Raw genomic sequence first — 24,041 nt, forward strand, 5'->3', positions numbered from 1 at the left:
GTTAAGAATTTCACTGTTGTAATGGGAATGTGGTCAAGGGTGTTTTTGTCTTGGTTTTGTAGAAGTAGTCTTTCAGGCAAACTTTGCAGAAGAATTCATCCTATTCTCCACATATTAGTATCTTGTCAGGTTGTTTCACCAGGCAGAAGTTTATCAGACCGTAAGAGAGTACAGATCTTTTAGAACAGGGAGGATTGCAATAAATTAATTAATGTAGGTGCTCTGGGTGCTGTATTGATTTTTCTCCTGTGTTGCTGGTATTCTGGCCGTGAGATGGTTCTGGTTGTGATAATTGATTCCACTTGTTCTTCTGATGTTGGATGCCTGTCATCAGGCTTTTTTTTTTGTTAGAAGGTTTGTATGTGCTTCTTGTGACAATATTTCCAGGTTTATATCTTTTAGTTTAGTAGCCTAAGTATGTTGTGTAAGTTGATCTGTTTTGGAGGAGGTTAGGTGAAAAAGGTTGTGTCTCAGATTTTTTATGAGGTTCTCCAGTGTTGCATATTTGCAGGTGTGTGTGTTTACTGGAGCAGTAGGTGGTAGTATTTACCAGCAGCAGGCCAGAATGATCCAGGAAGCCAGCACTAGTATTGAGCCACTGCTGCTTCTCTCCATCTCCCAGCTGGGTTGTAGGATGGGAAAGCTCCCAGCTGTAGTGCAGGCAAAGCCCCATCCAGCTCCTTAGGCCAGTTCCAGTGGTTCTTTGGACTGGATCCAGCCCATGGGCCATAGGTTGCCAACCCCCAGCTAGAAAGTTGCAGATAGTAACCCCTGGGGGTTGATGTTGTGCATCTTGCACAAGATTAGAAAGATGGTGTCTATATGTGAGAAAGTATGGTGTTTATTAACATATTCTGTTCTTGTTTTGTGATCCTTAAAATTTCAAGTCTAATTAAACTAGAATTGAAACAAATTAATTTGGTTTCAGTGTAGTATATACCTTCCTAAAGACAATTATGAGGTTGCAAATGCTAATAGTAAAAGTAAGCTATAATGCAACTCCTCTGAGATTTATCACCTTGACTTGGGGGGGCAGTTAATTTTCTCCCAAACTGATTAAATCTGATAGGCTATTTAGAATTCTGATATTCATTTTTACTACCATATTGTAATATAAGCATGGTACTTACAAAGTAATGGGTTAATCTCAGAATAGAATTAACTTTCTTTTTGGCAGTATCGGGAAGGTACAGTCAGAAAGTTGGGTTGTACTGGCTAGGACCTGATGCAGTCAGGTCCCTTGGGATCTGCATTGATTAGAAGGTTTCGCTTAGTAGCAAGGTTGGTAGGGCTCCTATGAAATCTATCAACAATTTAAAGCAACTCCATCCCTTGAAAGATCCCAAGGCAGACAGCAGTGTATCTGCCTTCACATGGAGGAAATAACCACAAGTGGTCCAACTGGCAAAAAAAAATGTAGAGATTTGGATATATTTGAAAAAGACTACTTTGGATAGATTGGATATAGCAAAAATTTAAAATAGATGTAGTTATTTGATTTAACTGACCTGACACCTGAAAAATTAAAGTGTGATAGTTCTGAAATCAAAGAATCCATGGAACGCAGAAAGTTAATGAAGGCATCTTAGAACCACTACGGAACAGGGTTACAAACAGTTACATTGAATGAGCAATCTCATATGGTGTGCTATCTTTAAACTCAAAGCACTTGATAGATTCATATGAAAATCAGAGTGTAATGTCACGTTTACAAGTAGGACCAAAACAACTAAATAGTTATATTACAGCTTTCCGTGTCTTAAAAACCCATTGTGCTAGGCCAGGGGTGGGCAAAATGTCCAGTCTGGTTGGCAGTTGGACTCCATATCCTAGTAGCCCTTGCTCACGTCACTGCAGCCAATTTCCATGGAGACCTCAGTAATGAAGGCACCATGACAACGCAGGCCCAGGGTTTCTATGGAGACCAGCCCCAGCAGCACTGGCAGAGTGTACAGCTGGGCAGGGATCTGCTCTGGGGCCAAAGAACTATTACAATATAGAACTACATTTTGTACTGCCCTTGTAAGGGTCTGGAGCCAACTTTGCTGATGTCCTGCTACATTAGGAAGTTCCTGCTGCCTCATGCATGCAATCCCCTAAGATGCCACACTTCCTAGACACTCTGTGTTGCCAGGAAGACTTTATGCCGTGCAATCGGCCACGAATCTGGAAAATTATTCACCCCCCTAAATTCTGCTTTCCAGAAACAAGGGCATGTTTTATGTGAGGGTGTATGGTATGCCAGAAAATATGGCGAGTCCTTTCTGTTTTTTCGTATGTAATAAGTAAACAATTTGCAATTCGTTTAGCCCACACTAACATCATTTCTATTCACCCTTCATGGGTATTCCAAATACTAATTAACTTAGAGTATTTGTTTCTTGGTGAAATTTGTCTTTATCTATCTCCTGGATGTGTTGGTAGAAATAACCTTCTTGATTTCATCCGTCTTACCCATACTTTCAAGATTCCTGGTCAGGTGGTATCTGACTGGTCATGCTATTTAACATGTAGTAAGTACAGCCACCTTCATTTGTAGTATTGTGTCTTACTGCTATCCATTTATTTTTAAAACAGTTCAGCTTTAAAAAATTACAGTAAAAAGGATGAAAAGAATTTTTACTTCCTAGTAAATACAGTACAGTGTGCCAAAATCTATTTAAAAATTGCAACCAGCATTTTTTCTGATCTAATATCTAGAACAATATTATAAAATTAGAATGGTACCATAATACTAAACAACTTCCTGATTCAGTGCTGAAGAAAATATCAACAAGATGTATACCAAGTGGAGATATTTGTCTATGGACTGTTCAGTTTTGGAGCTCATGTGAGAATCTCGACTAAAAATGACTGGCCTTATAGCCAAATTAGACACTTCTCAGTATGACTTCTTGGTTTGTTAAGTGTATAAAACTTATCTGTTCATTGTTTTCTGATTCTTCTAAGATTCATTATAATGAATTTTAAAATTGTTGTTAAAGTTGAACTAATGAGAGGTTATGAAAGCTGTTTTTCATCAAAGTTTTCAGTATTTAATATATCTAATTTTTTTATTATATTTGGTTGGAAATAAGTGCAACATTGTTTTAACCATGTCTTCATATCATTTGTTGACAGTCCATTAGATTTACAACTGCACTTACAGGCAAATATAGCTGTTTATTAAATAATACTTAAGAATTAACACAAATTCACTACTGATTTATATATCAACTCTTTATGATAACATCCAAATATTTCTCAGGTATTTATCACATGCGAGTTTATATATAGAGAGAGAGAGAAAGAGAGAGAGAGAGCGAGAGAGAGCACGTTTTATAGCATTTGAGTGTCTTTGATATCCTAATCAGTTTCATTTTGAGGTTGCTGCTGGCACTGCAAGATGTGAAAATTATCATTTGCTTTTTACTTATTTCAAATTAGTAACAGTTTTGCCCCTCCTTTGTAGTGTCAATAGTACAATCAATTTTCTGCAGAACGCAACATTAAAATGAGGTTATATAGCAGACTTTATATACAATTTATATATATAATCTTACTATTTCATACACTTCTCTGCTGCATACAGCTCTCATCTGCTGGATCAGGACTGCCAACTCACACTGCTCAAAATCATGAGACTAGCATAAAACTATGAGGGGTTTTAAAAATAATTTTTTAGGTCCTTTAATTTGCTTTCTGGTTTTTGAGACTTTACAGTTTATATTTTTTTGCTTATTTCTGAATACCAGAAGTGGTAGAAGCATTTTATTAATTGAGACTCTTTACTCTCATTAAAAAAGTCTGGGTGTTAGAGCTCTTTATAATATAAGATATAATAAACCTTGCAATTTGGCAACATCAAGAGAACAATGGCAAAAAGGTTGGGGGAGGTGGGAGGACAAAAAAAAATGACCAGCAAGGATGCAGTTTGTTTTTACATGTTATTCTTTTGATTGAATTTATTGTGACTTCTCTTTCTTTAGAATCAGAGGATGGCTTTAACTTAGGTTTTCTTTTTCTTGCCAAATGTTTGTTTTTGTATGTCCATTTACAGACATACATGCTTCATGCCATATGTTCTTATTCTTTTGTTTCTTCTCCAGCTTCTTAGTACCGTACATGAGGATGGTTTGCTTTATAGAAACAGGAAAAGGCTTATTAATAGATAGGACCATGTTAGTTTTACAAATAAAAATGTAGTTCTACAAAGGACACTGGGGGTTGTAGGCAATGCATATAAAGAAGAGTTGACAGGTTTATAAAACTTGCCTATCCCAGTGTTCCAGCTCCTGTGTGCAGAAATCATGAGTCAGAGCCAAAACTCATGAGTATCTTTTAAAAAAATAAAATCTGCTTTTTATCCTTAGGCTAAACTTCCTACCCTCCATTTGTATGCAAGTATTTAGAGTTTAATATTAAATATATATACAAAAAGACATGCTTCTCTTATAGGTAACTGGAATTGACTCAATTTCCACTGCTGTGGAGTAGAATGCAACAAAGAGGGGGAAGTTCTATGAACTTTGTCCATAGTTACAGTTCTGTAGAGCAAATTACACAGGGAGCTGCTGATAACTAAGTGCAGAACAAAGCAGCGGTAGGCTAAAGTGTCCAAAGTAGACAAATCTCAAGAGATAAGTTAATGAAGTATCAAAGCTAAGGAAGAAAACATTGGCAAATGGAGCATGCCATGCTTGGAATGAGAGCTGAGCATTGGTTGCTTGATTTAGGGCCTATGGCCTCAACTGCTAAGAGAAAACGGAAGAAAAAGTCTCCTTCACTTCCCCACGTCCATGAGAGAAGATTCCTCTGGTCTTCAAGACAAGGCTGCAGTTCCACAGACTGAAAGTTCAATTTGCAGAGCCGTGGTTTGTTTCAAGCTTCCTTTGGGCATTTGTTTCTTTGGGAAGGGGTGTATTTTTGTAATATAGATGAAAAATAAATTAAACTATGCAAAAAGAGAAAAACGTGTAGTAAGATATGCCTCAGGGGGTGGCTGTAGCACCCCTTGATGGTAAGACTACACATTCTCCATCTGTCTTACCCACTCCCCAAGCTAACCTTTCCTGCCACACCTTGATGGAATGAAGACTGGCCCCTTCGGACCAGGATGAGCCCTTTGACTTTTATTTCTCTTAGTGCTACTCTTCTTATCTTAGTTTGATTGCATCTCATGGTGCCCATTCCCATCATCCTCTAGGCCCTTGCCCTACTCATAGGTTGAGCCCATGCCCCAGTGCTACTAGGTGTGGCCTCCTTGCCCCCACAGTCATAAGTGTCACTCAGTTTCCATTAATTGAGCCTTGTGGTTTAGATACTCAAATCTGCTCACTTGGGCCAGCCCTTCTTCTGTCCAGGCTTCAGCCCTCCTCGACCTTTGGCTATATCTCTTAACCTTAGCCCATAGATCCAGACTTTAGCTCCTCAGCTGCAGCCCTCCTCGCATCTCTACCCGTTGCCAGAGGTCCAGTTGCAGAGTGCCTAGGCATCCCACTGTGTGGCCTTCAAACCTCTGGTCAAACTCAATATATTATTGACAAAAAATCTAACTCAAAATCTACCCTGCTGGGTGAACAAAAATGGTTTCCAACAAAACTTTTAACTCATTTAAGCACACTCATCCACCCACTGAGAGAAACTTCTCTGGTTCGTGGTAGCAGCCCTTCCTGTTCATGACATCCTCTCCTTTTCCTGGTTCAGAGCTTACCCACTCTCCCAGAAAGCTCCAGCCACTCTAGGTCAGAATGCCCCTTCTTTTCTGGAGAGAGCCTATACACTGGCCCAGCTCCACCCCCAATGATCAGCTGATTCCTGACTGGCATCCCTGGCACAGGACTTCTATCATTCCTTTTCAGCCACATTTGCCTCCAACCATCTCTGCTGAGGCAGGCCCACACTGTCAGCAGCTCCTGCACTGGTTAGCAGTCTGGAGCTTGGTTTTAGTCCTGATCTCAACTGCAGTGTAGCCTCTGATGCGACAGTTTGTTTCTTCTGTTAGCTGAGGCACATTTGATACAGTTTCTTCTTCTTTTGATTAGGGTTCTTATCTCTACATGATCTAAATCTAAGCCTCTTACTACCCGGTTTTCTAGTGGCACTCCCTCTGTCCAAGTCCTTGCCCCCTTAGGCCCCCAAAAATCTGTTCATAAAAAGACCATATCATCTTTTCCTGTACAGCAGCCCTTTCTGCATTTAACTCTGAGCCATGGATAACTGCACTTTGAGTATGATCACCCAAATACTTATGCAGTCACCACATAGTAATTTCATCTAGCCTGTATTTCTATAGCTTGCTCTTGAGACTTGCATAGGAGAAAGTATCAAAAACCTTATTAAAATAGAGGTATATCACATCCACTGCTCTCTCTCATTCATAAAACCTACCTTGTCTTAGAAAGGAATCAAGATGTTTAGGCATGACTTACTCTTGACAACTCCATGTTGGCTAATACATATCGCTTCTTTATTCTCTAGGCATTTTTAAAGTGGTTGTTTGTCCTTTGAATTAGCAAGGGAGAAAAAGTTAATTAGTTTGAGTACATTTTCATTGGACTGGAAGAGATCAAGTAGACAATTGAAGGAGTGGGATTTAATATGTCAGTAGATGAAAAATATGCTGAAGAAGCTTGCTGATTTCAGGAAGGAAGCAGAAAAAACTACCATTAAGAGGCATTTAGAAAACTTTTAAGTAAAAAGGTGAGTATCAATCTGGCATACCATGCTTGGAAGCAGACATAAAGTGTTGTATGAGGAGGCTGGAAGAAAATAAGGATAGACCTGTGGAGAAGGGGACTAATCAAAGGATTCATGCTGAAAAGAAAATTGATAGCCATTGGTAATGTGCAGTGAGGGAGGAAAAAGTAGAAAAAGGCAGGAGGCTAGTGGGATGGAAAATAGGATTCCTGGCACTGTAGTAGAGGTGAAAGATTTAAAGGCAAATTTATAGAAATTTAGCATAGTTATTCAACTTCCGTAACTGCCTGGGAGTTGCAGTAAAGGCAAAAGTGGAGAAAATGAAGTTTTCCTTTCTGTTATGGTTTTGTATCCTCTAAGATAGTGGTTCCCAAACTCTGACAAATTGTGTACCACCAAAATGATACAACCTTAAAAACCACCATCAATTTTTCTAGTTCAACCTTAAGTACCACCAGCAAATTTTTGTCATATAAAGTAATTATAAAAAAATCTGTTAACACATACTACTGACAGGTTATCTGCATACCACTGGTGGTACAGGTACCACAGACTGGGAAATGCTGCTCTAAAAGCTGTTCATCTAACCTTCATTTTTCATTTCATCTTATCATGTTTTGCATCCAGATTTATGTACTGCACACAGTATTCCTGTAATTGTCATACCAGTACCAAACACATCAACATTATTTATCACTCCCCTAATCTTTGTGCCATCTGCAAGTTTTATCGGTGGGGGGGATAGAGGGGGTCACGTCATTGATAAATGTATTAAAGAGTCTAGAACAAGTTTCTTTGGAATCCCCATTAGAAATGCTCTCATTCAATGATCTTTTCTCATTTACAGTTACTGCACGTTTGGAGATGTGTCCATTAGTCTGTTATAATCCATTTAATGTGTGTCATTTTGGTTTTGTGTCATTTTAATTTGTTAATCAAAATGTTGTTTGGTACTAAGTCAGATACTTTACATGCATCTAAGAACATTGTATCAACTCTGTGACATTTATCAACCAAATTTATAATTGCATCAAAAAAATACCAAGTTAGTTTGATGGGACCTATTTTCCATAGAACCATGTTGATTGGCATTAATTATATAACCCTTCTATAATTCTTGATTAATGAAGTCCCATATCATTCCATTATTTTGCCTAGAATCAATGTTGGGCTGACAGGACTATAATTACATGCGTCATTCTATTCACCCTTTTAAATATTGGCAAAGCATTGTCTTCTGGAACTTCCCCAATGTTCCAAGAGTTCCTTTTCTTTACTATGTTGGGAATTCTTCCATTTCCATACTATAATGGACAAATACCATTATTGAAAGTCTTTTTCTTCCTTTACTTGGCTGGCCATAGGTTTCTTCTTTTACTTCACTTATTTTCTTAAGCAACGGATAGCTTTTTATTTATATTCCTTACTATCAGTTTTCCCTTCCTTCCATTTGTTACATATCCTTTCTTACTTTTTTTTATAGCTGCCTTTCACTCATTAAGGCAGTGTGGGATTGTTTTTTTAAACCAGTATGATATTTTTATGTTAATGTAGCTTTTTGGGTCTCTAGAAAAACTATTCTTAAACAACTCCCAGATAACATTCATATTTTTCTTTTTAAATAATTTCTCCCGATGGACTTGGCTTGCAGGTTTTTCAGCTTTCTGAAGCAGGCCCTTTTCAAGATCAAATATATGTGTTAATGATTTGGACGTTATTCTGTTCCGAAGTAATAAATATGATCAATTCATGAACTAACAATAACTTTGAATTTTGTGGTCATTTTTGGCATGTTCCATTCTTAATATCAATTAATGTGCAGTTAGGGGGAAAATAGTTTTTTATTATCTTTGTGCCTTCTATGTCTTTATTCAATTCTTTCAATTCAAAAGCTTTCACATATGCTGTGTACTACCATTTTTGGATACATATAGTATGGAAAAGATTGAATATCAGGCCAACCTCAGCAACTCTGCATTTGGGCTAGCATCTTCAGGTCCTTTTCACTGAGCCAGATTTTTATCCATTTGAATATTTCACCATCAGTACTTTAGTTGTATATTATTCTTATTAGGTATTGTATAGAAAACATCTTGGAGAACACTTTTTATCATTACCTTCAGCATCTTCGGCTTGATTGTTCCTCATAAAATTATTTGTTTGTTATACAAATGATTACTTACTTATAAATTCAAATTCAGCTCTATTGTCTATATCCAAGTGTTTGTCTGCTTTGTCTCTGATCATCTGTATGCTGTTTCTTCCCATTCTTTTAGCTCTTTGCTGGCTATGAATCCACCTCTTCATCTTCCATTTACATATAAGGTTGCAGAGGCATAACAAGGTTGCCACATGCCCAGGGTAAGGGGACACATGGGGGCAGCAGCAACTTCCTGCCACCACTGTGCCACAGGCACAATTATTCAGCTGCAGCAGCAGCTATTTTACTCTCTCTGCCCAAATCAGCCCCTGAGGATGCTTCTCTGGTCACCCTGCCGTAGTTACACTATTGTACAGTTGAAAGGTACCTTGACTTAGGTTCATCTAGTCCATACCGTTGAACAGTTGTAAGATTTGCTGTTCCTAAATCAAACAAATGCTTATACATCCTCTTTTTTTAAATATTGCAATAAAGATTCTACAGATTATTGCATTTACCTGAATCCAGGATCACTTTGAATTTAGGATTACCCCTTAATACTCAGATTTTGTACATAAAAGGTATAAATTTGTTATAATTTTCCATTTATAGAATCTAATAATTGGAGAGTTGTCATAAATTCATCCCCACACCACCACTGCAGTGGCAAAGGCAGCAGTGGGGGGGGGGGCAGGTGAGCATCACCACTTATCCCCCTGAAGTCTGCCCCCCCCCAGGAGGAGCCTGCTCCCTGCAGCCTCTGCCCCTTGCCTTCTCCCCCACAACCTCTACCCCCCTGCAGCATCTGCCTGCCCCCTGCTTCCTCTTTCCTGTACCTGCTTCTTATAGCCTCTTTCCCCTCCCCATGCTGCTGACTGTCAGCTGTAGCTCTAACTCCATTGACTTTTGAGCACAGAGCACATGGAAACTCCAGCCCCTGCCTGGCCATGAAGTAGTCCCAGAGTCAAGCTGCATGACCAGTCAGGGACTGCAGTTTGTATGTGTTCTGTGCCTGGGAGGGAATGGACCCATAATGGATCCATACCTGACAATAAGCAGTGGGTCAGGGGGCAAAGGCTGTGGGGGCAGGTGGCTGCTGCAACTCTGACTCTGGCCCCAATCAAGCTCCGGACCAGAGTCAGAACCGCAGCCATTACCCCCACCCTTGCACCTTGTACTCAAATCCAAGACAAGGGGCTTTTCCCCCAGATTAAATGGGGAAAAGAAACCTCATCTTGGAATTGAGTAAATGCGGTACTTAGATGGCTTGTTCTATCATCCTGTTGTTATTAGTAAGGAATTATTTTCCTTAGATTGGATATAAATCATCATTGCTGCAGTTTAAATCTATTGCCTGCCCTCTGTGATGAGGGAGAATTTTTTTTCTCCTTTTATATGGTAGCCTTTCAAGTACTTGAATACTGCTGTCTTGTCTCCTTTAATCTTTTCCCTAAACTAGGCATGCCTACTTCCTTCAACCTTTCCATTTTATTTTTATGATGATAATTTTCTTTTTAATTTTAATTACTTCAAACCATGAATTCAGTAAACTTATGGATTCATTCAGAAATAAGGTTTCTGATGGTACTCAGTAATCACTTTATTAAAGAACACGATGGATGTTTATTGTAAGTTAACAAAGAATACAGTTGTATGAAAGTCTGTAAAAATGCCATTTGGAACTGGAAGCTAGTGGTTTGCTCTCTGTTGTAGTAGTGTTAAAATGTTAGCTAGCTGTTGGGATCTAGTTTCAAGAACCAAACCTTCTCTCAATATTCTGCACTTTCCAGAAACCAGTCACATGATAAATGTAAGCAAAGTGAAATAGTCCAAAAGTTTGTTCTGTTGCTTATTAACTATGTTTTATAATCTACTTCGTAAAATATTTTCAAGAATTCCAAGGAAGGTGAGTTTTTTTGTCCTGATCCCAGAAGTTTACTCAAAGGTGGCCCAAACCACTCTCTCCACAATACAGATTTTCATAGGAGGGCTTCACTAACTTAGAAAATTAATACTGTTAAAGGAAAACTTTCCAAACTTTTGCTATTTCTACTTAGATGCACACAATTCCTTTTAGGTCTAAATAACACTCTTTTCTGGAGCAAAGTTTAGCATCCCTTGCAATATGTAATGGTCATAAATGGTCGGTATCCTGTATAGCTCCTCTCTTAATAGTTGAAGAAAAAAAATCCCGGAATAAAATAAAAAAGTGAAACAAGTATGAACAAAAAAGAAAAGAAACTGCCAAATAAAGAACTTCAGAAAAGCAACGCAGAAACACAAGGTAGACTGTGGGCATTTGTGGCAAACAGGGTGTGTACAAATGTGCTTCATGCACACTTTACAACACTGTAATTAAGAGCACTTTTTATAGCACGATAAAGTTACAGTGCTCTTAAACATGACAGAAGTGCAGTGTTGTTAGGGAGGGGCTATGAGCCTCCCTGCACTGTCCAGGCTAAGAGGCAGGGGGTGCAGCCTCCTAGGGTTGCAGGAGACCAGTGGAGAAGGCAGCTCTGGAATAAGAGGTTGTGGATCTGTGGGTGTTTGATGATTTCCCTCCCAACAAACACACACATGCTGAGCCCCTGCACTTCCTTGACTCATCCAGAACAACAGAGTCCCTTCTCAACCACGCCATGTCAGGAAGAAACAGGATCCTAGTCAGGCAAGATGGCATGGAGCCAGTGCCAACACTCCTCTCCTGCTAGGACTACACAGAGCTGAACCAGCTCTCTTCCTTCCACCACTGAGGACCCCCAGGCCCTGTGGAGCTGGCTGTGTGCTGGGGACCCCAGGCTGGTGGGTGTACAGCCCAGAGTCTGCCCCAGCTGTAAGGCCTGCCAGGCATCCACCAGCCTGGGGGCCCCCAGCACAGAGCCAGCTCCACAGTGCCTGGTAGAGCTCCCCCAGGCCACCTCCACAGGGCCTGGGGGTCCCCAGCACAGGGCCAGCCTCTCTGGCTACAAAGTAAGCCATACTCTTAAGAGCCGGGATGCACCCTCCCCTCTCCTCTCTTCTCTCCCCCTCCTCCCCCGCTCTTGCTTGGCATAATTGCTGTTGTTGCAATCAGCTGGTGGGAGCAGGGTGGGTTGCCAGCTTTTGCAGGTTTGGCTAGCACTTCCGGGCTACCCCTTGTGGTGCTGGCAAACAGTAACCAAGCTTGCAAAGCCCAGGGGATACTGGTAGAATTGCCAGAAATTCTACCAGTGTACAGAAGTTATTTAAAGCATTGTAGGTTATTTAAAGCTGTACACTTCCATTAAATCATGGCAATAAAATGCTTTAAATGACCAAAAAAAAGCAACTGTTGTACAAAGTCATAAGTATTTTTCACATCCTCAGTTAAAGCCCAAAGGGAGCCCAGGTAGACTAAAGACTGGACGGAAGCAAAGAAGTCTCATATTAGTGAGGCTTTATTTTCAACGGGTTCTGACAGATGTCACATTTATGGCACAATTAACGTGTTAATTTTACCATAAGTATTAGCCCTTCCACACATTAAAGCCAATTTGTGGTGTGATAACACAGTAAATGAGCCACAGGGATGTTGCACATACAATGTGCACAAACCAAAAAGGTAAAGCAAGGCACCTACCTGTGCCAGGGGTGTCCTGCAGGGTTCCTATTGTTGGTCTCCCCAGGTACTGGCAGCTGCAGTTATATGATTAGGATTGGAAGTATTTTATGCATGTCTGGCATGGCATGGCATGGCATGTCATGAAGTTTTGAGGATGGGGCATAAAACCCTCCATTGCTCAACGCCCAATCGTGTGATTGCATTAATGTCTGCCATCAGCCTACTATACATAAAAGATGCACTAAGTCTAAGATTGCTAACCATGTTCAGATCAAGTCTTCATTGGATGTCCTATAAATAAATATTTGCTTTCTCAAATTGTCAACTGGATCTTGTAAGCTATTTCTCAATAAAACTATTGCAGATTTTTTACTCATATGATAAGTCATGCTGTCACAATGCCAGTATTCAGAATTTTCCCCTACTTATTTAACATAAAGCACCCTAGGCAAATGCTATGGTAATCCTGACTCGCACATCAGAGGATTATGTTGGCTTTTATATTTTTAATTAAAGTAGTTTTTAAAACCTAGAAACTCCTAAAGGACAGGTGGGGGTTGGTTTGTTGTGTTTTGTTTTGGGCTTTTTGGACTTTACAGTAATTCCAGAAGCTGAAAATTTGTAAAACAGTTCATTCTGTAGAAGCCATTAACACTGTATAAAAGTTTGTTTTGATTTCCAGGTTTTTTATTTAAAAACTCATGTTTTCTCTGCTATTTATACTGATCATTTGTAATGTAGTGATAAATACATTATACAGGTAGATGCATTGTTGACCAGAGAAGAGCATGTCTCAATTAACTGATTAATATTCTTAATTAAGGTGAGGCCATTAGTTAGCAGGCAACACAACTTCTATTGTGGCAGGGGTGGCTGAATAGAAGGTATTCTATGGCTACTTGGCCCAAGCTGACTTGCTTTAGTCTCTTCAGAGCAAGCTAGAAGCCCAGCTTAGTTTGCTGGTTACATGATTTGCACACACACACACAAAAGGTTATTAAACAAAATTGTTTATTATTGAGAACAAATGGAGATACCAGCAACAAAGGGGGAATAAAACAACATGGAGTGATACAATGCCAAGAGAGCTGTAAGGCAGTTGTAGTAGTGGTCCTTCAGGAGCAAAAATGGAGTCCCAGTGCCAGGTGGCACTGTGCTGCTCCATTTCCAAGCAACCACGCTCTTTTGCATTCACTCTCTCAAACTCTCAAAGCAGTCTAAATGAAAACTTTTACAGACTCACACTTTGTACTCTACAGACCCAAATTACATACCCACTGTTGCACAGAGTTCCTCCACCAACGCACATCGACACACACACAACCGCAACCGCATTCAACCTACTGACTGCAGAATCTCTTGCAACTTGGACCTTTATAATCCAAGATTACCTTATAGGTCAGAACCAATCAGTACCCAATCTGTGCTGTCAGCCAATCCATCAATACATTTCTTTACTCACTGTCAAATTACACTACCAGTCACTTCAGGCATGCAGCTAACACCCACACATCAGTCATTCCACACTTTCCCTCCAAAATCCCAATTGCATTGTGCATGCTTAGTTTTGGTTATTGGAGCAGAAGGTGAAAAGGTCAGGCCTTCCAGAACCATCTGTTGCTCCATGCCTTAAGCAAATAAGGTGCACAGGAATGCAATCCAGGGGGCATCAGTTATGCAAAGTAACTAGCAATCTGGTTGCATCAACTCCACATAGTAACTAAACTAAAACCTGAGGCATCAACCTCATGTGAGGAACCCATGCAGAAGAGTTATATTGGGGTTGAACTTTAAAGTCATAGAGTCATAGTCATAGAGAAGTAGGGCTGGAAAGGGGCTCAGGGAGTCATCTCGTCCAACCCGTTGCCTGAAGCAGAATTACCCCTATTCAAACCATCCCATACAACCATAATCTAAACTCTACATAAGACTGCCATTAACCCTGACACAATGTAGACCTAACACCCTAACCTGTCACATGCAAAGCAGGGATACCACAGCAGCCAATGTCCTGCTTCTATAAAAAGTCAATATATGCTCAAGAGGTCCCAGGCAGAGGGCCATACGCCGTGCTACAAAGGAAAGCAAAAAGCCCCACAGTCCATACCAATCTGACCATGCAGTAAAATTCCTTCCTGACCCCAAATCAGCATTCAGCATGAGGAGCAAGACCCTCTAACCAGGAGCATCGGCTTTGGTCCCAACAGAAACGTTGACACAACCCAGTTGAAGTTCCCAGCTTTGGCTGTAGCCAATACTCAATGCCTCAATGCCCACTTCTGGACACTTTCTAACTTCCCCACGTACTTTTAAAATGTGGAGACCAGAATTACACACAATACTCCAGATGAGGCCTAACCAGAATTGCACACAATACTCCAGATGAGGCCTAACCAGTGCTGAGTAGAGAGGCAGTATCACCTCCCATGTCTTGCACCTAATACTTCTGTTGATGCATCCCAAAAACACATTCACCTTTTGTAGAGCTACATAACACTGCAGCCTTGTACTGACTCTGGTTTACCAAGACTCCCAAGTCTTTTTCCATAGTGCTGCCATCCAGCCAGATATCACCCATTTTGTATCTGTATTTTTGATTATTCCTCCCAAGGTGTAACAGCTTGAATTTGTGTGCATTGAAGTTCAACTTGTTGGCTCTAGCCCGACATTCCAGTCTGTTGAGATCCTTCTAAATTGTGCTTACATACTTCAATGCATTCAGAATCCTTCCCAGTTTTGTTATCCACAAACTTGCTCAAGAAGCTTTCTATGCCAGCATGCAAATAATTAATAAACATGTTGAATGGTCCTGCGTCCAGGACAGACCCCTGCAGGAATCCACTCAAAACCTCCTGCCACTCTTTGCTTATGGCTATTGAGCCAATTATCTGTCTCCTTTGTAGTAATTTTATCTAGCCCACAGTTCTCCAATTTGTTTATGAGAAGGTCATGTCGTACCTTGTCAAAAGCCACATGTTTCCCTTCCATCCACCCAAGTAGTTACTTTGTCAATGGAGGATATCAGGTTTATTTGACAGGCTTTGTTTTTCAGAAATCCATGCTAGCTGCTTGCAAGCAGCCTTTCCTCTTTAAGATGCTTGCAGATGGTCTTCCTTAGAGTATGCTCCAGTAACTTCTGTGATACTGAAGTGAAGCTAACTGGTCTGTAGTTCCCCAGGTCCTCCTCCTTGTCTTTTTTAAAGATGGGCACTACATTGGCCCATTTCTAGTAGAGGTGCACCAATACATTGGTCTGATATTGGATCAGTACCGATATAAAGAAAATTTGCTGTATTGGATATTGGCCCAATGGGGCCGATAATTTGGCCAATAAATTCTGTGCTGCATGCAACTGCAGCGCAGCACTCAGGCAGCTAGGAGCAGAGCCAGCAGCATGCCTGCAGCTGGTCAGTCCATTGTGGTAGAGGGGGAGGGGAGAGGGATGAGGCATGGGGGGGGCAGATCAGCGCCCCCCGCAGTGAGGGAGGTGGTAGGGGCAGGCGTTGCCCAGGCAGGGTGGGGCAGGCACTGGGTGGGGGGGGACAGGTCCAGCCGCTGCTTGCACTCTAGAGGGCAGGGAGGGGGTGTGCCCCTGGATCTGTGCAGGGCAGTGTGGGCTGCAGCCGGGGCTCTTCTCAGCGGAGGCTTGCTTGGAGCAGGCACTGGTGGCACTGGGAGGATACTGCAACCACCCCAGATTTCGCTGCTGCTCTGCTCCAAGTGCCAGTGCCGCCAGCTGCCAGCCTAGCTCTTCCCAGCACATGAGTGGAGGTATGGCACTGAGACAGAGCAGCACTAGGTGGCTGGTGGCGGCAGGACTGGGAGCTGAGCTGCAGTGAAATTTTGGGTGGATGCAGCAGCCTCCCAGCACTGCTGGCTCCCACTCCAAGACCAGCCCCAGCTGCAGTCCACCATGCCCCATGCATATCCAGGGACACACGCCATCTCTCCCCTCCCCCCCCGTGCCCTCCCGGGGTGCAAGCAGCAGTGGGAGGCACACCTACCTGCCCCTCCTTGGCAGTGCCTGTCCCTGCCCCCTCCCTCACCGCAGGGGTTGTTGATCTGCACCCATCCCCTCCATGCCTCTTCCCTTCCACCACACCAGACTTACCTGCTGGAGGCAGCTGTATCAGAAATCGGATCAGTATCAGCCAATATGCCTCCTTAAATATCAGTATCCGCCCAAAAATGTCTATTGGTGCACTCCTAGTTTCCAGTCATTAAAGTCAGTTTTGCCATTGACTCTAGTGGACCCACTTTTTTATCTCTAGGCTCTCTAAGAAGCTAAATATTATATAAATGTCTAAGTGATTAGGGCTATACATGTATGTGCATGTTTCATAGTTTCATAGTTAGTAGGGTTGGAAGGGACCTGAGCAGATCATCAAGTCCGACCCCCTGCCATGGCACGAAAGAGTACTGGGGTCAAATGACCCCAGCAAGGTGATTGTCTAGGCTTGTCTTAAAGACCCCCAGGGTAGGAGCCAGCACCACTTCACTTGGAAGTTGGATCCAGATCCTAGCCGCCCTGCAGTGAAGTAGCGTCTCCTGATGTCTAATCTGAATTTACCCTCTGCCAGCTTGTGACCATTATTTCTAGTCACTCCTGGTAGCGCTCGGGGGCACAAGGACTCCCTCAGTGCCTGCTGATCCCCTCTGACTAGTTTGTAACAGGCCACTAGATACCCCGTCAGTGTCACATAGAGGGGAAGGATCACCTCCTTGGACCTGCTGGAGATGCATCTGTGGATGCATGACAAGGTACAGTTGGCCTTCCTGACTGCATCCCCACACTGCGGGCCCATGTTCATCTTGGCATCAGTGATAACTCCAAGATCCTTTTCTGCCTCTGCACTGACGAGAAGGGAGTTCCCCAACTTGTAGGTATGGTGCTGGTTCTTCCTCCCCAGGTGCATCACCTTGCACTTGTCAGTGTTGAATCCCATCCTATTCTCATCCGCCCACCCCTGTAACCTGTCTAGGTCCAATTGCAGCCTATTCCTTCCTTCTAGCGTGCCCATGTGTATGTGTATATCTGTATATGACCTTCCTAATCACGAGGACGTGTGTGTGTACACATATACTTTTGGACTTTCCAAGGCCCAGTATTTCAGAGGTATTACTTTTAGCAATCAGTCCATTTGGTTCTACATTAACAAATAATGAGGAATTGCTGTAGCTTTCAGCAGTCTACCTTTTGTAAGTAATTCTTTCTCTTTGATCATTTAAAAGCTTTTGTATGGAGCTGCCTTTTAGACTAAGTCTAAATAAATAAATACAGTGCTTCCAAGTTTCTATTTTATTAGAAAGAAATAAGATGATAACAAATAAGCCAGGCCATTCAGTAATGTACACCTAACAAGGTGAGCATGTTAGTGAGTATGTCGGAGGGTAATGAAGCAAATGTACCTTAAGGGACATCTTAGAATTGAAACTCTGCCTCTGCCTGCTGTATTCATGCCAGTATCTTGTGCAAAACAGTAGCAGCATCTCGTGCTTCTGTAATCTGTGTAAAGTTACTACTGTTCTGCACAACAAAAAAATCAATGTTTAGAACATTTTCCTTCTGTGCTCATTTATTTCCCTCTCCTGCTGATGGCATGATTACTCAGACAAATGCAAAGCTTCCAAGATCTTTCCTTATAAGAGCCAAGACATATTTAATTCTTGGTTCTGTTGGGGATGGTAAGTCTGAAGCCCACCAGAGAGCAAGTTTGAGTGTATCTGACCGTCGGTACATTATCTTTATCTGGGGTCGTTGTCCTTTCTAAAACAGCTCTTGTGAGTTCAGTAACAAGAAAACTAAGTGTCGCTTTGCAGACACATCACAGTATAGTACCCATTTAGAAAATTCCTGTTTAAAGAACTAAATGGACAAAAAAAGAATATGATACAGATAATTTTATGATCCTTTCACTTATTCTGCCTCAAAATAGGAAACTACTGAACTAGTATTTTCTTCACTTCTCAGAGTTTAGGTCATATATTTCATTGTTAGGTGTTCATGTGTTGGTTGTTTTAGTACTATTTGGAAAGATGGATATTTATGCATAACCTTTGGTCATAAAGTTCACGAGGGAAATTTGTTGTATTTTAAAACTCCTTTATGCCTAGTGTCTCTGCAGTAGCATAAGTAGGCAGTTGAGTGAAGATCCCAGGACTCATCAAAATAACACCTGGTTCCAGTCATGTGTTGGGGGGCTAATTAGCACATGGATACTTTGTGGGGGGTATCTGGAGTACACAAACATACTGAGCAGTGTTGAACTGTGGGGTCACCATGGCTTGAAACACTGTTGACTCTGCTAGGACCCAGCCCAGTGAATGTATGGTAAATCATGAATCTTTGTCTTTGGACCTAATGATATGCATAGTCCGTACTACATATGAGTGCCAAAGTGCTACTCAAAGGTATGTTTATGGAATATCTATGGTAAAACTTGCAACAATTTCCAAAAAAGGTAAAATACATGGAAAGTCTATAGATACCTGTAGCAATTTGGCTATATACAAGTTACTAAAGGTCTGTTTCTTTCAAGGTCAGGGCTTTCAGATTTACTCTTTACTTCCATGTGCTCAGGAAGAGCAGGGTTTGACAGTATGTAGCAAGGGAAAGGGCTGCAGAAGGAAGAATTGGGGGGCAGAGGACAAAGAGGCTACTTAACCCCTCCCCCCCCCCCAATTTTTCACTACTGTAGCATGTAGCAATGTGAGGGGGACAATTTAAGGCAAACCTCCAATAATTAGATGCTGTACCTGGAAAACTGTAACGAATTTATACATTTTCCATATGTAGAATCTAATTACTGGGGGGTTGCATATATTCAGGGTTGTCTTATATTTGAGTAAATACAGTAGATGTAATTCATCTGCCTGTCTTCACTGTCGCCCTCTGCTCACTGGTCCATAATGGACACCTGCCAGATATTGTACTTAATCCTGTTGTTCAGATGATTGTGGTGCTGTAGTGTTGAATGTCCAGTATTCAGTCTTTGCTGATAAGGCAGTCATTACTTTTTTAAAAATCTAGGAAATTAATTCATTAAAAAATATATCCTATTCTGAAAATGTTAAGGTTGCAAAGTGTAGAACTGAAAAGTTAGGAAAGCAGTTTTCACAGGGTATTGATGCATTTACCCTCTCCTGGCAATGCATTCTGATAAACTCAAAGTACATGATTGCATGCTGTTTTTTCATCAGATTTTGTCTCATTTCAAAATGGATGGTGGTCATGGAATGAATTGAACTTGTGTAGGGAATGACTCTATTATCTGTAACAATCACTGCTCCATTTATTGCAGAAGTTAGAAGGCGTATAGTCAGTGTGGTAGGGTATGGCAAGAAGAGGAAGCAGTTTCATTGTTAATATTATTAAATGCCCCTATGGAGAACTGGATTCTATACCTGCTTCTGCCACAAAATAAAATTGGAGAAGTCATTGGAGAAGCAGATTTTTCATAAGTAACCACAAAAGTTGCACGTTGTTAGTTTTCCAGGTACCAAACTTGGCACTAGTGTTCAATTTGCAAAAGAGCTGAGAACTCACAACTGCAGTTGAATTAGTTGAGAGCCTTTAAGACTGACCACCAGTGGTAGCAAGGCAGTGCATTCTGGAAGCCAGAGTATGGGGTGGAAAGTCAGAAAAGCTCTGATTCTGAATTCTGGCTTTTCCACTGACTGCATGGCACTAAGCCCTTTTTTCAGTTTCTTCATCTGTAAAATGGAATATAATACTCCATTAACCTCTATGGGGCTAATTGGGAAGGGCTAACTATTTAATATTTTTACAAAAATATTTATGAAAAATAGGACATAATGTTGGTTGACGGATCACTGGGTATCCAAAGCTAATTGAAACTTCTTCAGTTTTTAGCTTTGGTCGCTTACGGGTTTTGATTCCTCTTTGAAGAAAAACTTCCCTACAGTGTAAAGATATAAAGATAATAAACTAATGCTTGTTAGACCCAAATGCTACAGTAATGGTAACCATAGAAAAGTCAATGAGGAAACTACTTATTTTGTACTTATTGCTGAGCTTGGTTAGGGTATAGTAAATAAAATAGGATGGCTACAAGTCAAATGAGAAATATGAAGATAGAAATGAAAGAGCTGATTTGTTCACTGAACACAATTCAGATGAGCTGACTAGAAAGACCCAGAACATGGATTGGGAAAATCATCATACCCAGGTAAATTTTAATTAATGTTATTTGAGGGAGAAAAAATACAACATTTGATTTTATATAAGCTTTTATATACTGAGGGCAAGAACAAACTTTGCTTTTTTTCAGGGACAAATTATGCCTGTGATTGTCTCAGAACAGAAACTTCCCATGATTGGCATGTACACACACTGCCATCCTAATAAGGGTGTAGTGAACATCCAAATGCACTGCTGGTTTTCTGCCATCAAATCAATGATGCAGTGTCAGGATAATCATTCAGGCACACTTTGTGATATCCCAGGATAAACTGTTAGTACTTATCCCATTAACCTTTTCTGGACTTATCCTGGGGCAGTGGACATGGACATCTAAATGATTGTGCCTTATCCAAGGATATTTTATCCCAAGACAAATATGATTTCTATTTGTAGCCTGAATTTTTTGTATCAAATAAAGAAATTGTATTGAAGTAGGCAGAAAATATCATACAATAATGCATTTATGAATGGATGAACAGAGGGATAATTTTGTCTAATTTTCCATCTGATATTTTTTAGGTACAAGCCTATGCAGAAAGTGGATGGGGTTGCAGATGGTTTCACAGGAAGTGGTCAACAGACAGGCACATCTGTTGAGCAAACTGTAATTGCCCAAAGTCAACATCATCAACAGTTTTTAGGTATGTAAGTGGACACTACACAGCCTTTTAAATAAACTGCTTTAATCGACATGAACACCAGGCTACTGGTACAATATTTCTCTACAGTGGTTCTCTGTGAAAGCTGTCATTTATAATAGGACTTATAAATGTTACATATATCTTCATTTAAAGACCTCACATAAGAAAACCATGCAAAAATCTATTTTTTCTCTAAGCTTTTATATTTTGTATATTGGAATAAAACCCCACCTGGCCTCTTCATCATTGCAAGGGGCCTGATCCAGTCTTGCTTTGCCATGGCATCTCCTACCCATTTTTCTTTATGGTGTGGGGGCATAAGAGGCCCAACAGACTGAGCAGTCTTCCCATGGTCCAGCTTCTCTGTAAAAGGAAGGTCTTGAGCAGGGAAGTGTCCCACCGCAGCTAAGAATAGGACGTCTGGCTTGGTGTTGGCCTTGGAAACCTTTGACTTCCCCTGAGCCTGAAGAAGGGTGTGCGAGCCCAAAAGCTTACACTATACACTGTGTGCCAGCTTTACAAAGGTAGAGATCTAAATGGAGTGCCCCAGGGGTCAATCCTGGGGCTGGTTTTGTTCAATATCTTTATCAGTGACCTGAAAGATGGGATGGAGTGCACTCTAAGCAAGTTTGCAGATGACACTGAGCTGGGGCAGAGTAGTAGATACACTGGAGAGTAGAACTAGGATTCAGAGGCGTCAACAAATTGGAGAATTGGACCAAAAGAAATCTCAATGAGGAGATTCAATAAGGACAAGTGCAAAGTCCTGTACTTAGGACAGAACAACCCCATGCACCGGTACAGGCTGGGGGCTGACTAGCTAAGTAGCAACTCTGCAGAAAAGACTCTGGCAGGTTATAGTGGACAATAAAATGAACATGAGTCAACAGTGTGCCCTTGTTGACAAGAAGGCTAACAGCATACTGGGCTGCATTGGTAGGAGCATTGCCATCAAATCAAGGGAAGTGATTCTTCCCCTCTGTTTGGCACCGGTGAGGCCACATCAGGAGTAGTGTGTTCAGTTTTGGGGCCCCCACTACAGAAAGGATATGGACAAATTGGAGAGGGTCCAGTGGAGGGCAGTGAAAATGATTAGGGAGCTGGGGCATATTACTTAAGAGGAGAGGCTGGAGAAACTTGGTTTATTTAATCTGGAGAAGTGAAGACTGAGAGGAGATTTAATAGCAGCCTTCAACTACCTCTGGGGTGGTTCTAGAGAGGATGGAGCTAAGCTGTTCTCAGTGTTGGCAGATGACAGAACAAGGAGCAGTGGCCTCAAGTTACAGCAAGGGAAGTTTAGTTAAATACTAGGAGAATAGTAAAGCACAGGAACAGGTTATTCGGAGAAGTTGTGGAATCTCCATCCTTGCAGGTTTTTAAGACCTAGCTAGACAAAGCCATGACTGGGAGGATCTAGTTGGGGACGGTCCTACTTTGAGCAGGGGGTTGAACTAGATGCCCTCCTGAGGTCCCTTTCAACCCTAATCTTCTATGCTTAAGCAGTGACCATAACATTTTTGATCCCATCAACTGCATTCTCAAGTCCCAACTGGGTATGAAATGGAATTGTTTCAGTTTTGCAATTATGAAATAGCTATTTGCTCATGAAAATGTGTCCATGGCTGCTGTAATTTTAAATGATATTACCTGCATTATAGTACACTGAGGGGGCCAGCATTTTAAAACTGGAAACCCTAGGCTTGCATGCCCATTCCTCTGCATGCATTTACTGTAGCTGACCCTATAAATCAAACGTTTGTACAAATGGTCATTTAATAATTGCATATACATACAAATGATTTTAAAATGATACAACAGTAATTGTAGACTTAAAGTCCTAAAAGACAGGATTTTCATAGATTCATAGATTCATAGATGCTAGGGTCGGAAGGAACCTCAATAGATCATCGAGTCCGACCCCCTTCAGAAGCCTTTTCCTAAAAGGTAGGACTTTTCTTTAGGTTATTTCAGGTCATTGGGAAAATTAGTTATAGTGTTTTTGAATCTCCCACATAAAAATTGGTAATTCATTTTTGTTGTGCATCTCTACTTGGAAATATTTATGCAACGTTCTGAAAGTACACGTTAATGCATGAAAGTCTAAGAGTGTAAAACAAGCTGGTAGATAAAATGTGAACAGTCATCCATGAGTATAATGTATTCTGTCATGTACAGAATATTTCTTGTAGACTTAAATACTTGAGTGTGCCTTTGCTGTGCAGAAATAGTATGTCTGTGACTTCATTTTAACTGGTTGTATAACATACACAGTAATAGGTTTTTTACTTTTGCTTTTAAAATATCTAGATTGTTTAAAATTAAATGTTAATAATTTTCACATAGCTTACGCACATATACACATATACGTACATAAATGTGAAAGTCTTTTCTCTTTGCTAACTTTGACCTTTTAGAATTTATTTCTTTGTATTATTCTTAAATGTGTTCCTAATTAAACTGTAATTGGCACCATTCATAATAGCTCTCTTGCATTATGTTTTCATGGAAACAGATGCATCTCGAGTACTTCCAGAGTTTGGAGAAGTTGAAATATCTTCTCTGCCAGATGGTACTACCTTTGAGGATATCAAGTCACTGCAGAGTCTTTATCGAGAGCACTGTGAGGTAAGAAAGATGTATTTTTCATGAACTCTTGCTTTTGACTTGAGCTAAAAATCAAGGACTTGCAGTGTAACGTGACATTACAAAACACATTACAGCTAATGGCAATACAGGTGCTGCCAGTATGTTCATTCGATATAAAAGGAAATTTTACAGGATTTTTCTGTAGTTTCTCAT

The 24,041-nt window shown here is 40.9% G+C and overlaps 1 protein-coding gene across 2 annotated transcripts in view; it reads left to right on the forward strand.

Moving 5' to 3' along the window:
- The window catches only part of RFX3 (regulatory factor X3), a 146,958-nt gene that overhangs the window by 90,588 nt on the left and 32,329 nt on the right, over positions 1-24,041 (forward strand). For both annotated transcript variants that reach the window (XM_019555123.1, XM_019555124.1), the window contains 2 exons: positions 21,121-21,242; positions 23,755-23,867. In XM_019555123.1, the coding sequence (XP_019410668.1) occupies positions 21,121-21,242; positions 23,755-23,867 (235 nt within the window). The remainder of the gene's footprint in view (positions 1-21,120; positions 21,243-23,754; positions 23,868-24,041) is intronic.

The sequence above is a fragment of the Crocodylus porosus genome, unplaced genomic scaffold (assembly GCF_001723895.1).
Source record: "Crocodylus porosus isolate Cpor-Errol unplaced genomic scaffold, CroPor_comp1, whole genome shotgun sequence".
NCBI lineage: Eukaryota > Metazoa > Chordata > Crocodylia > Crocodylidae > Crocodylus > Crocodylus porosus.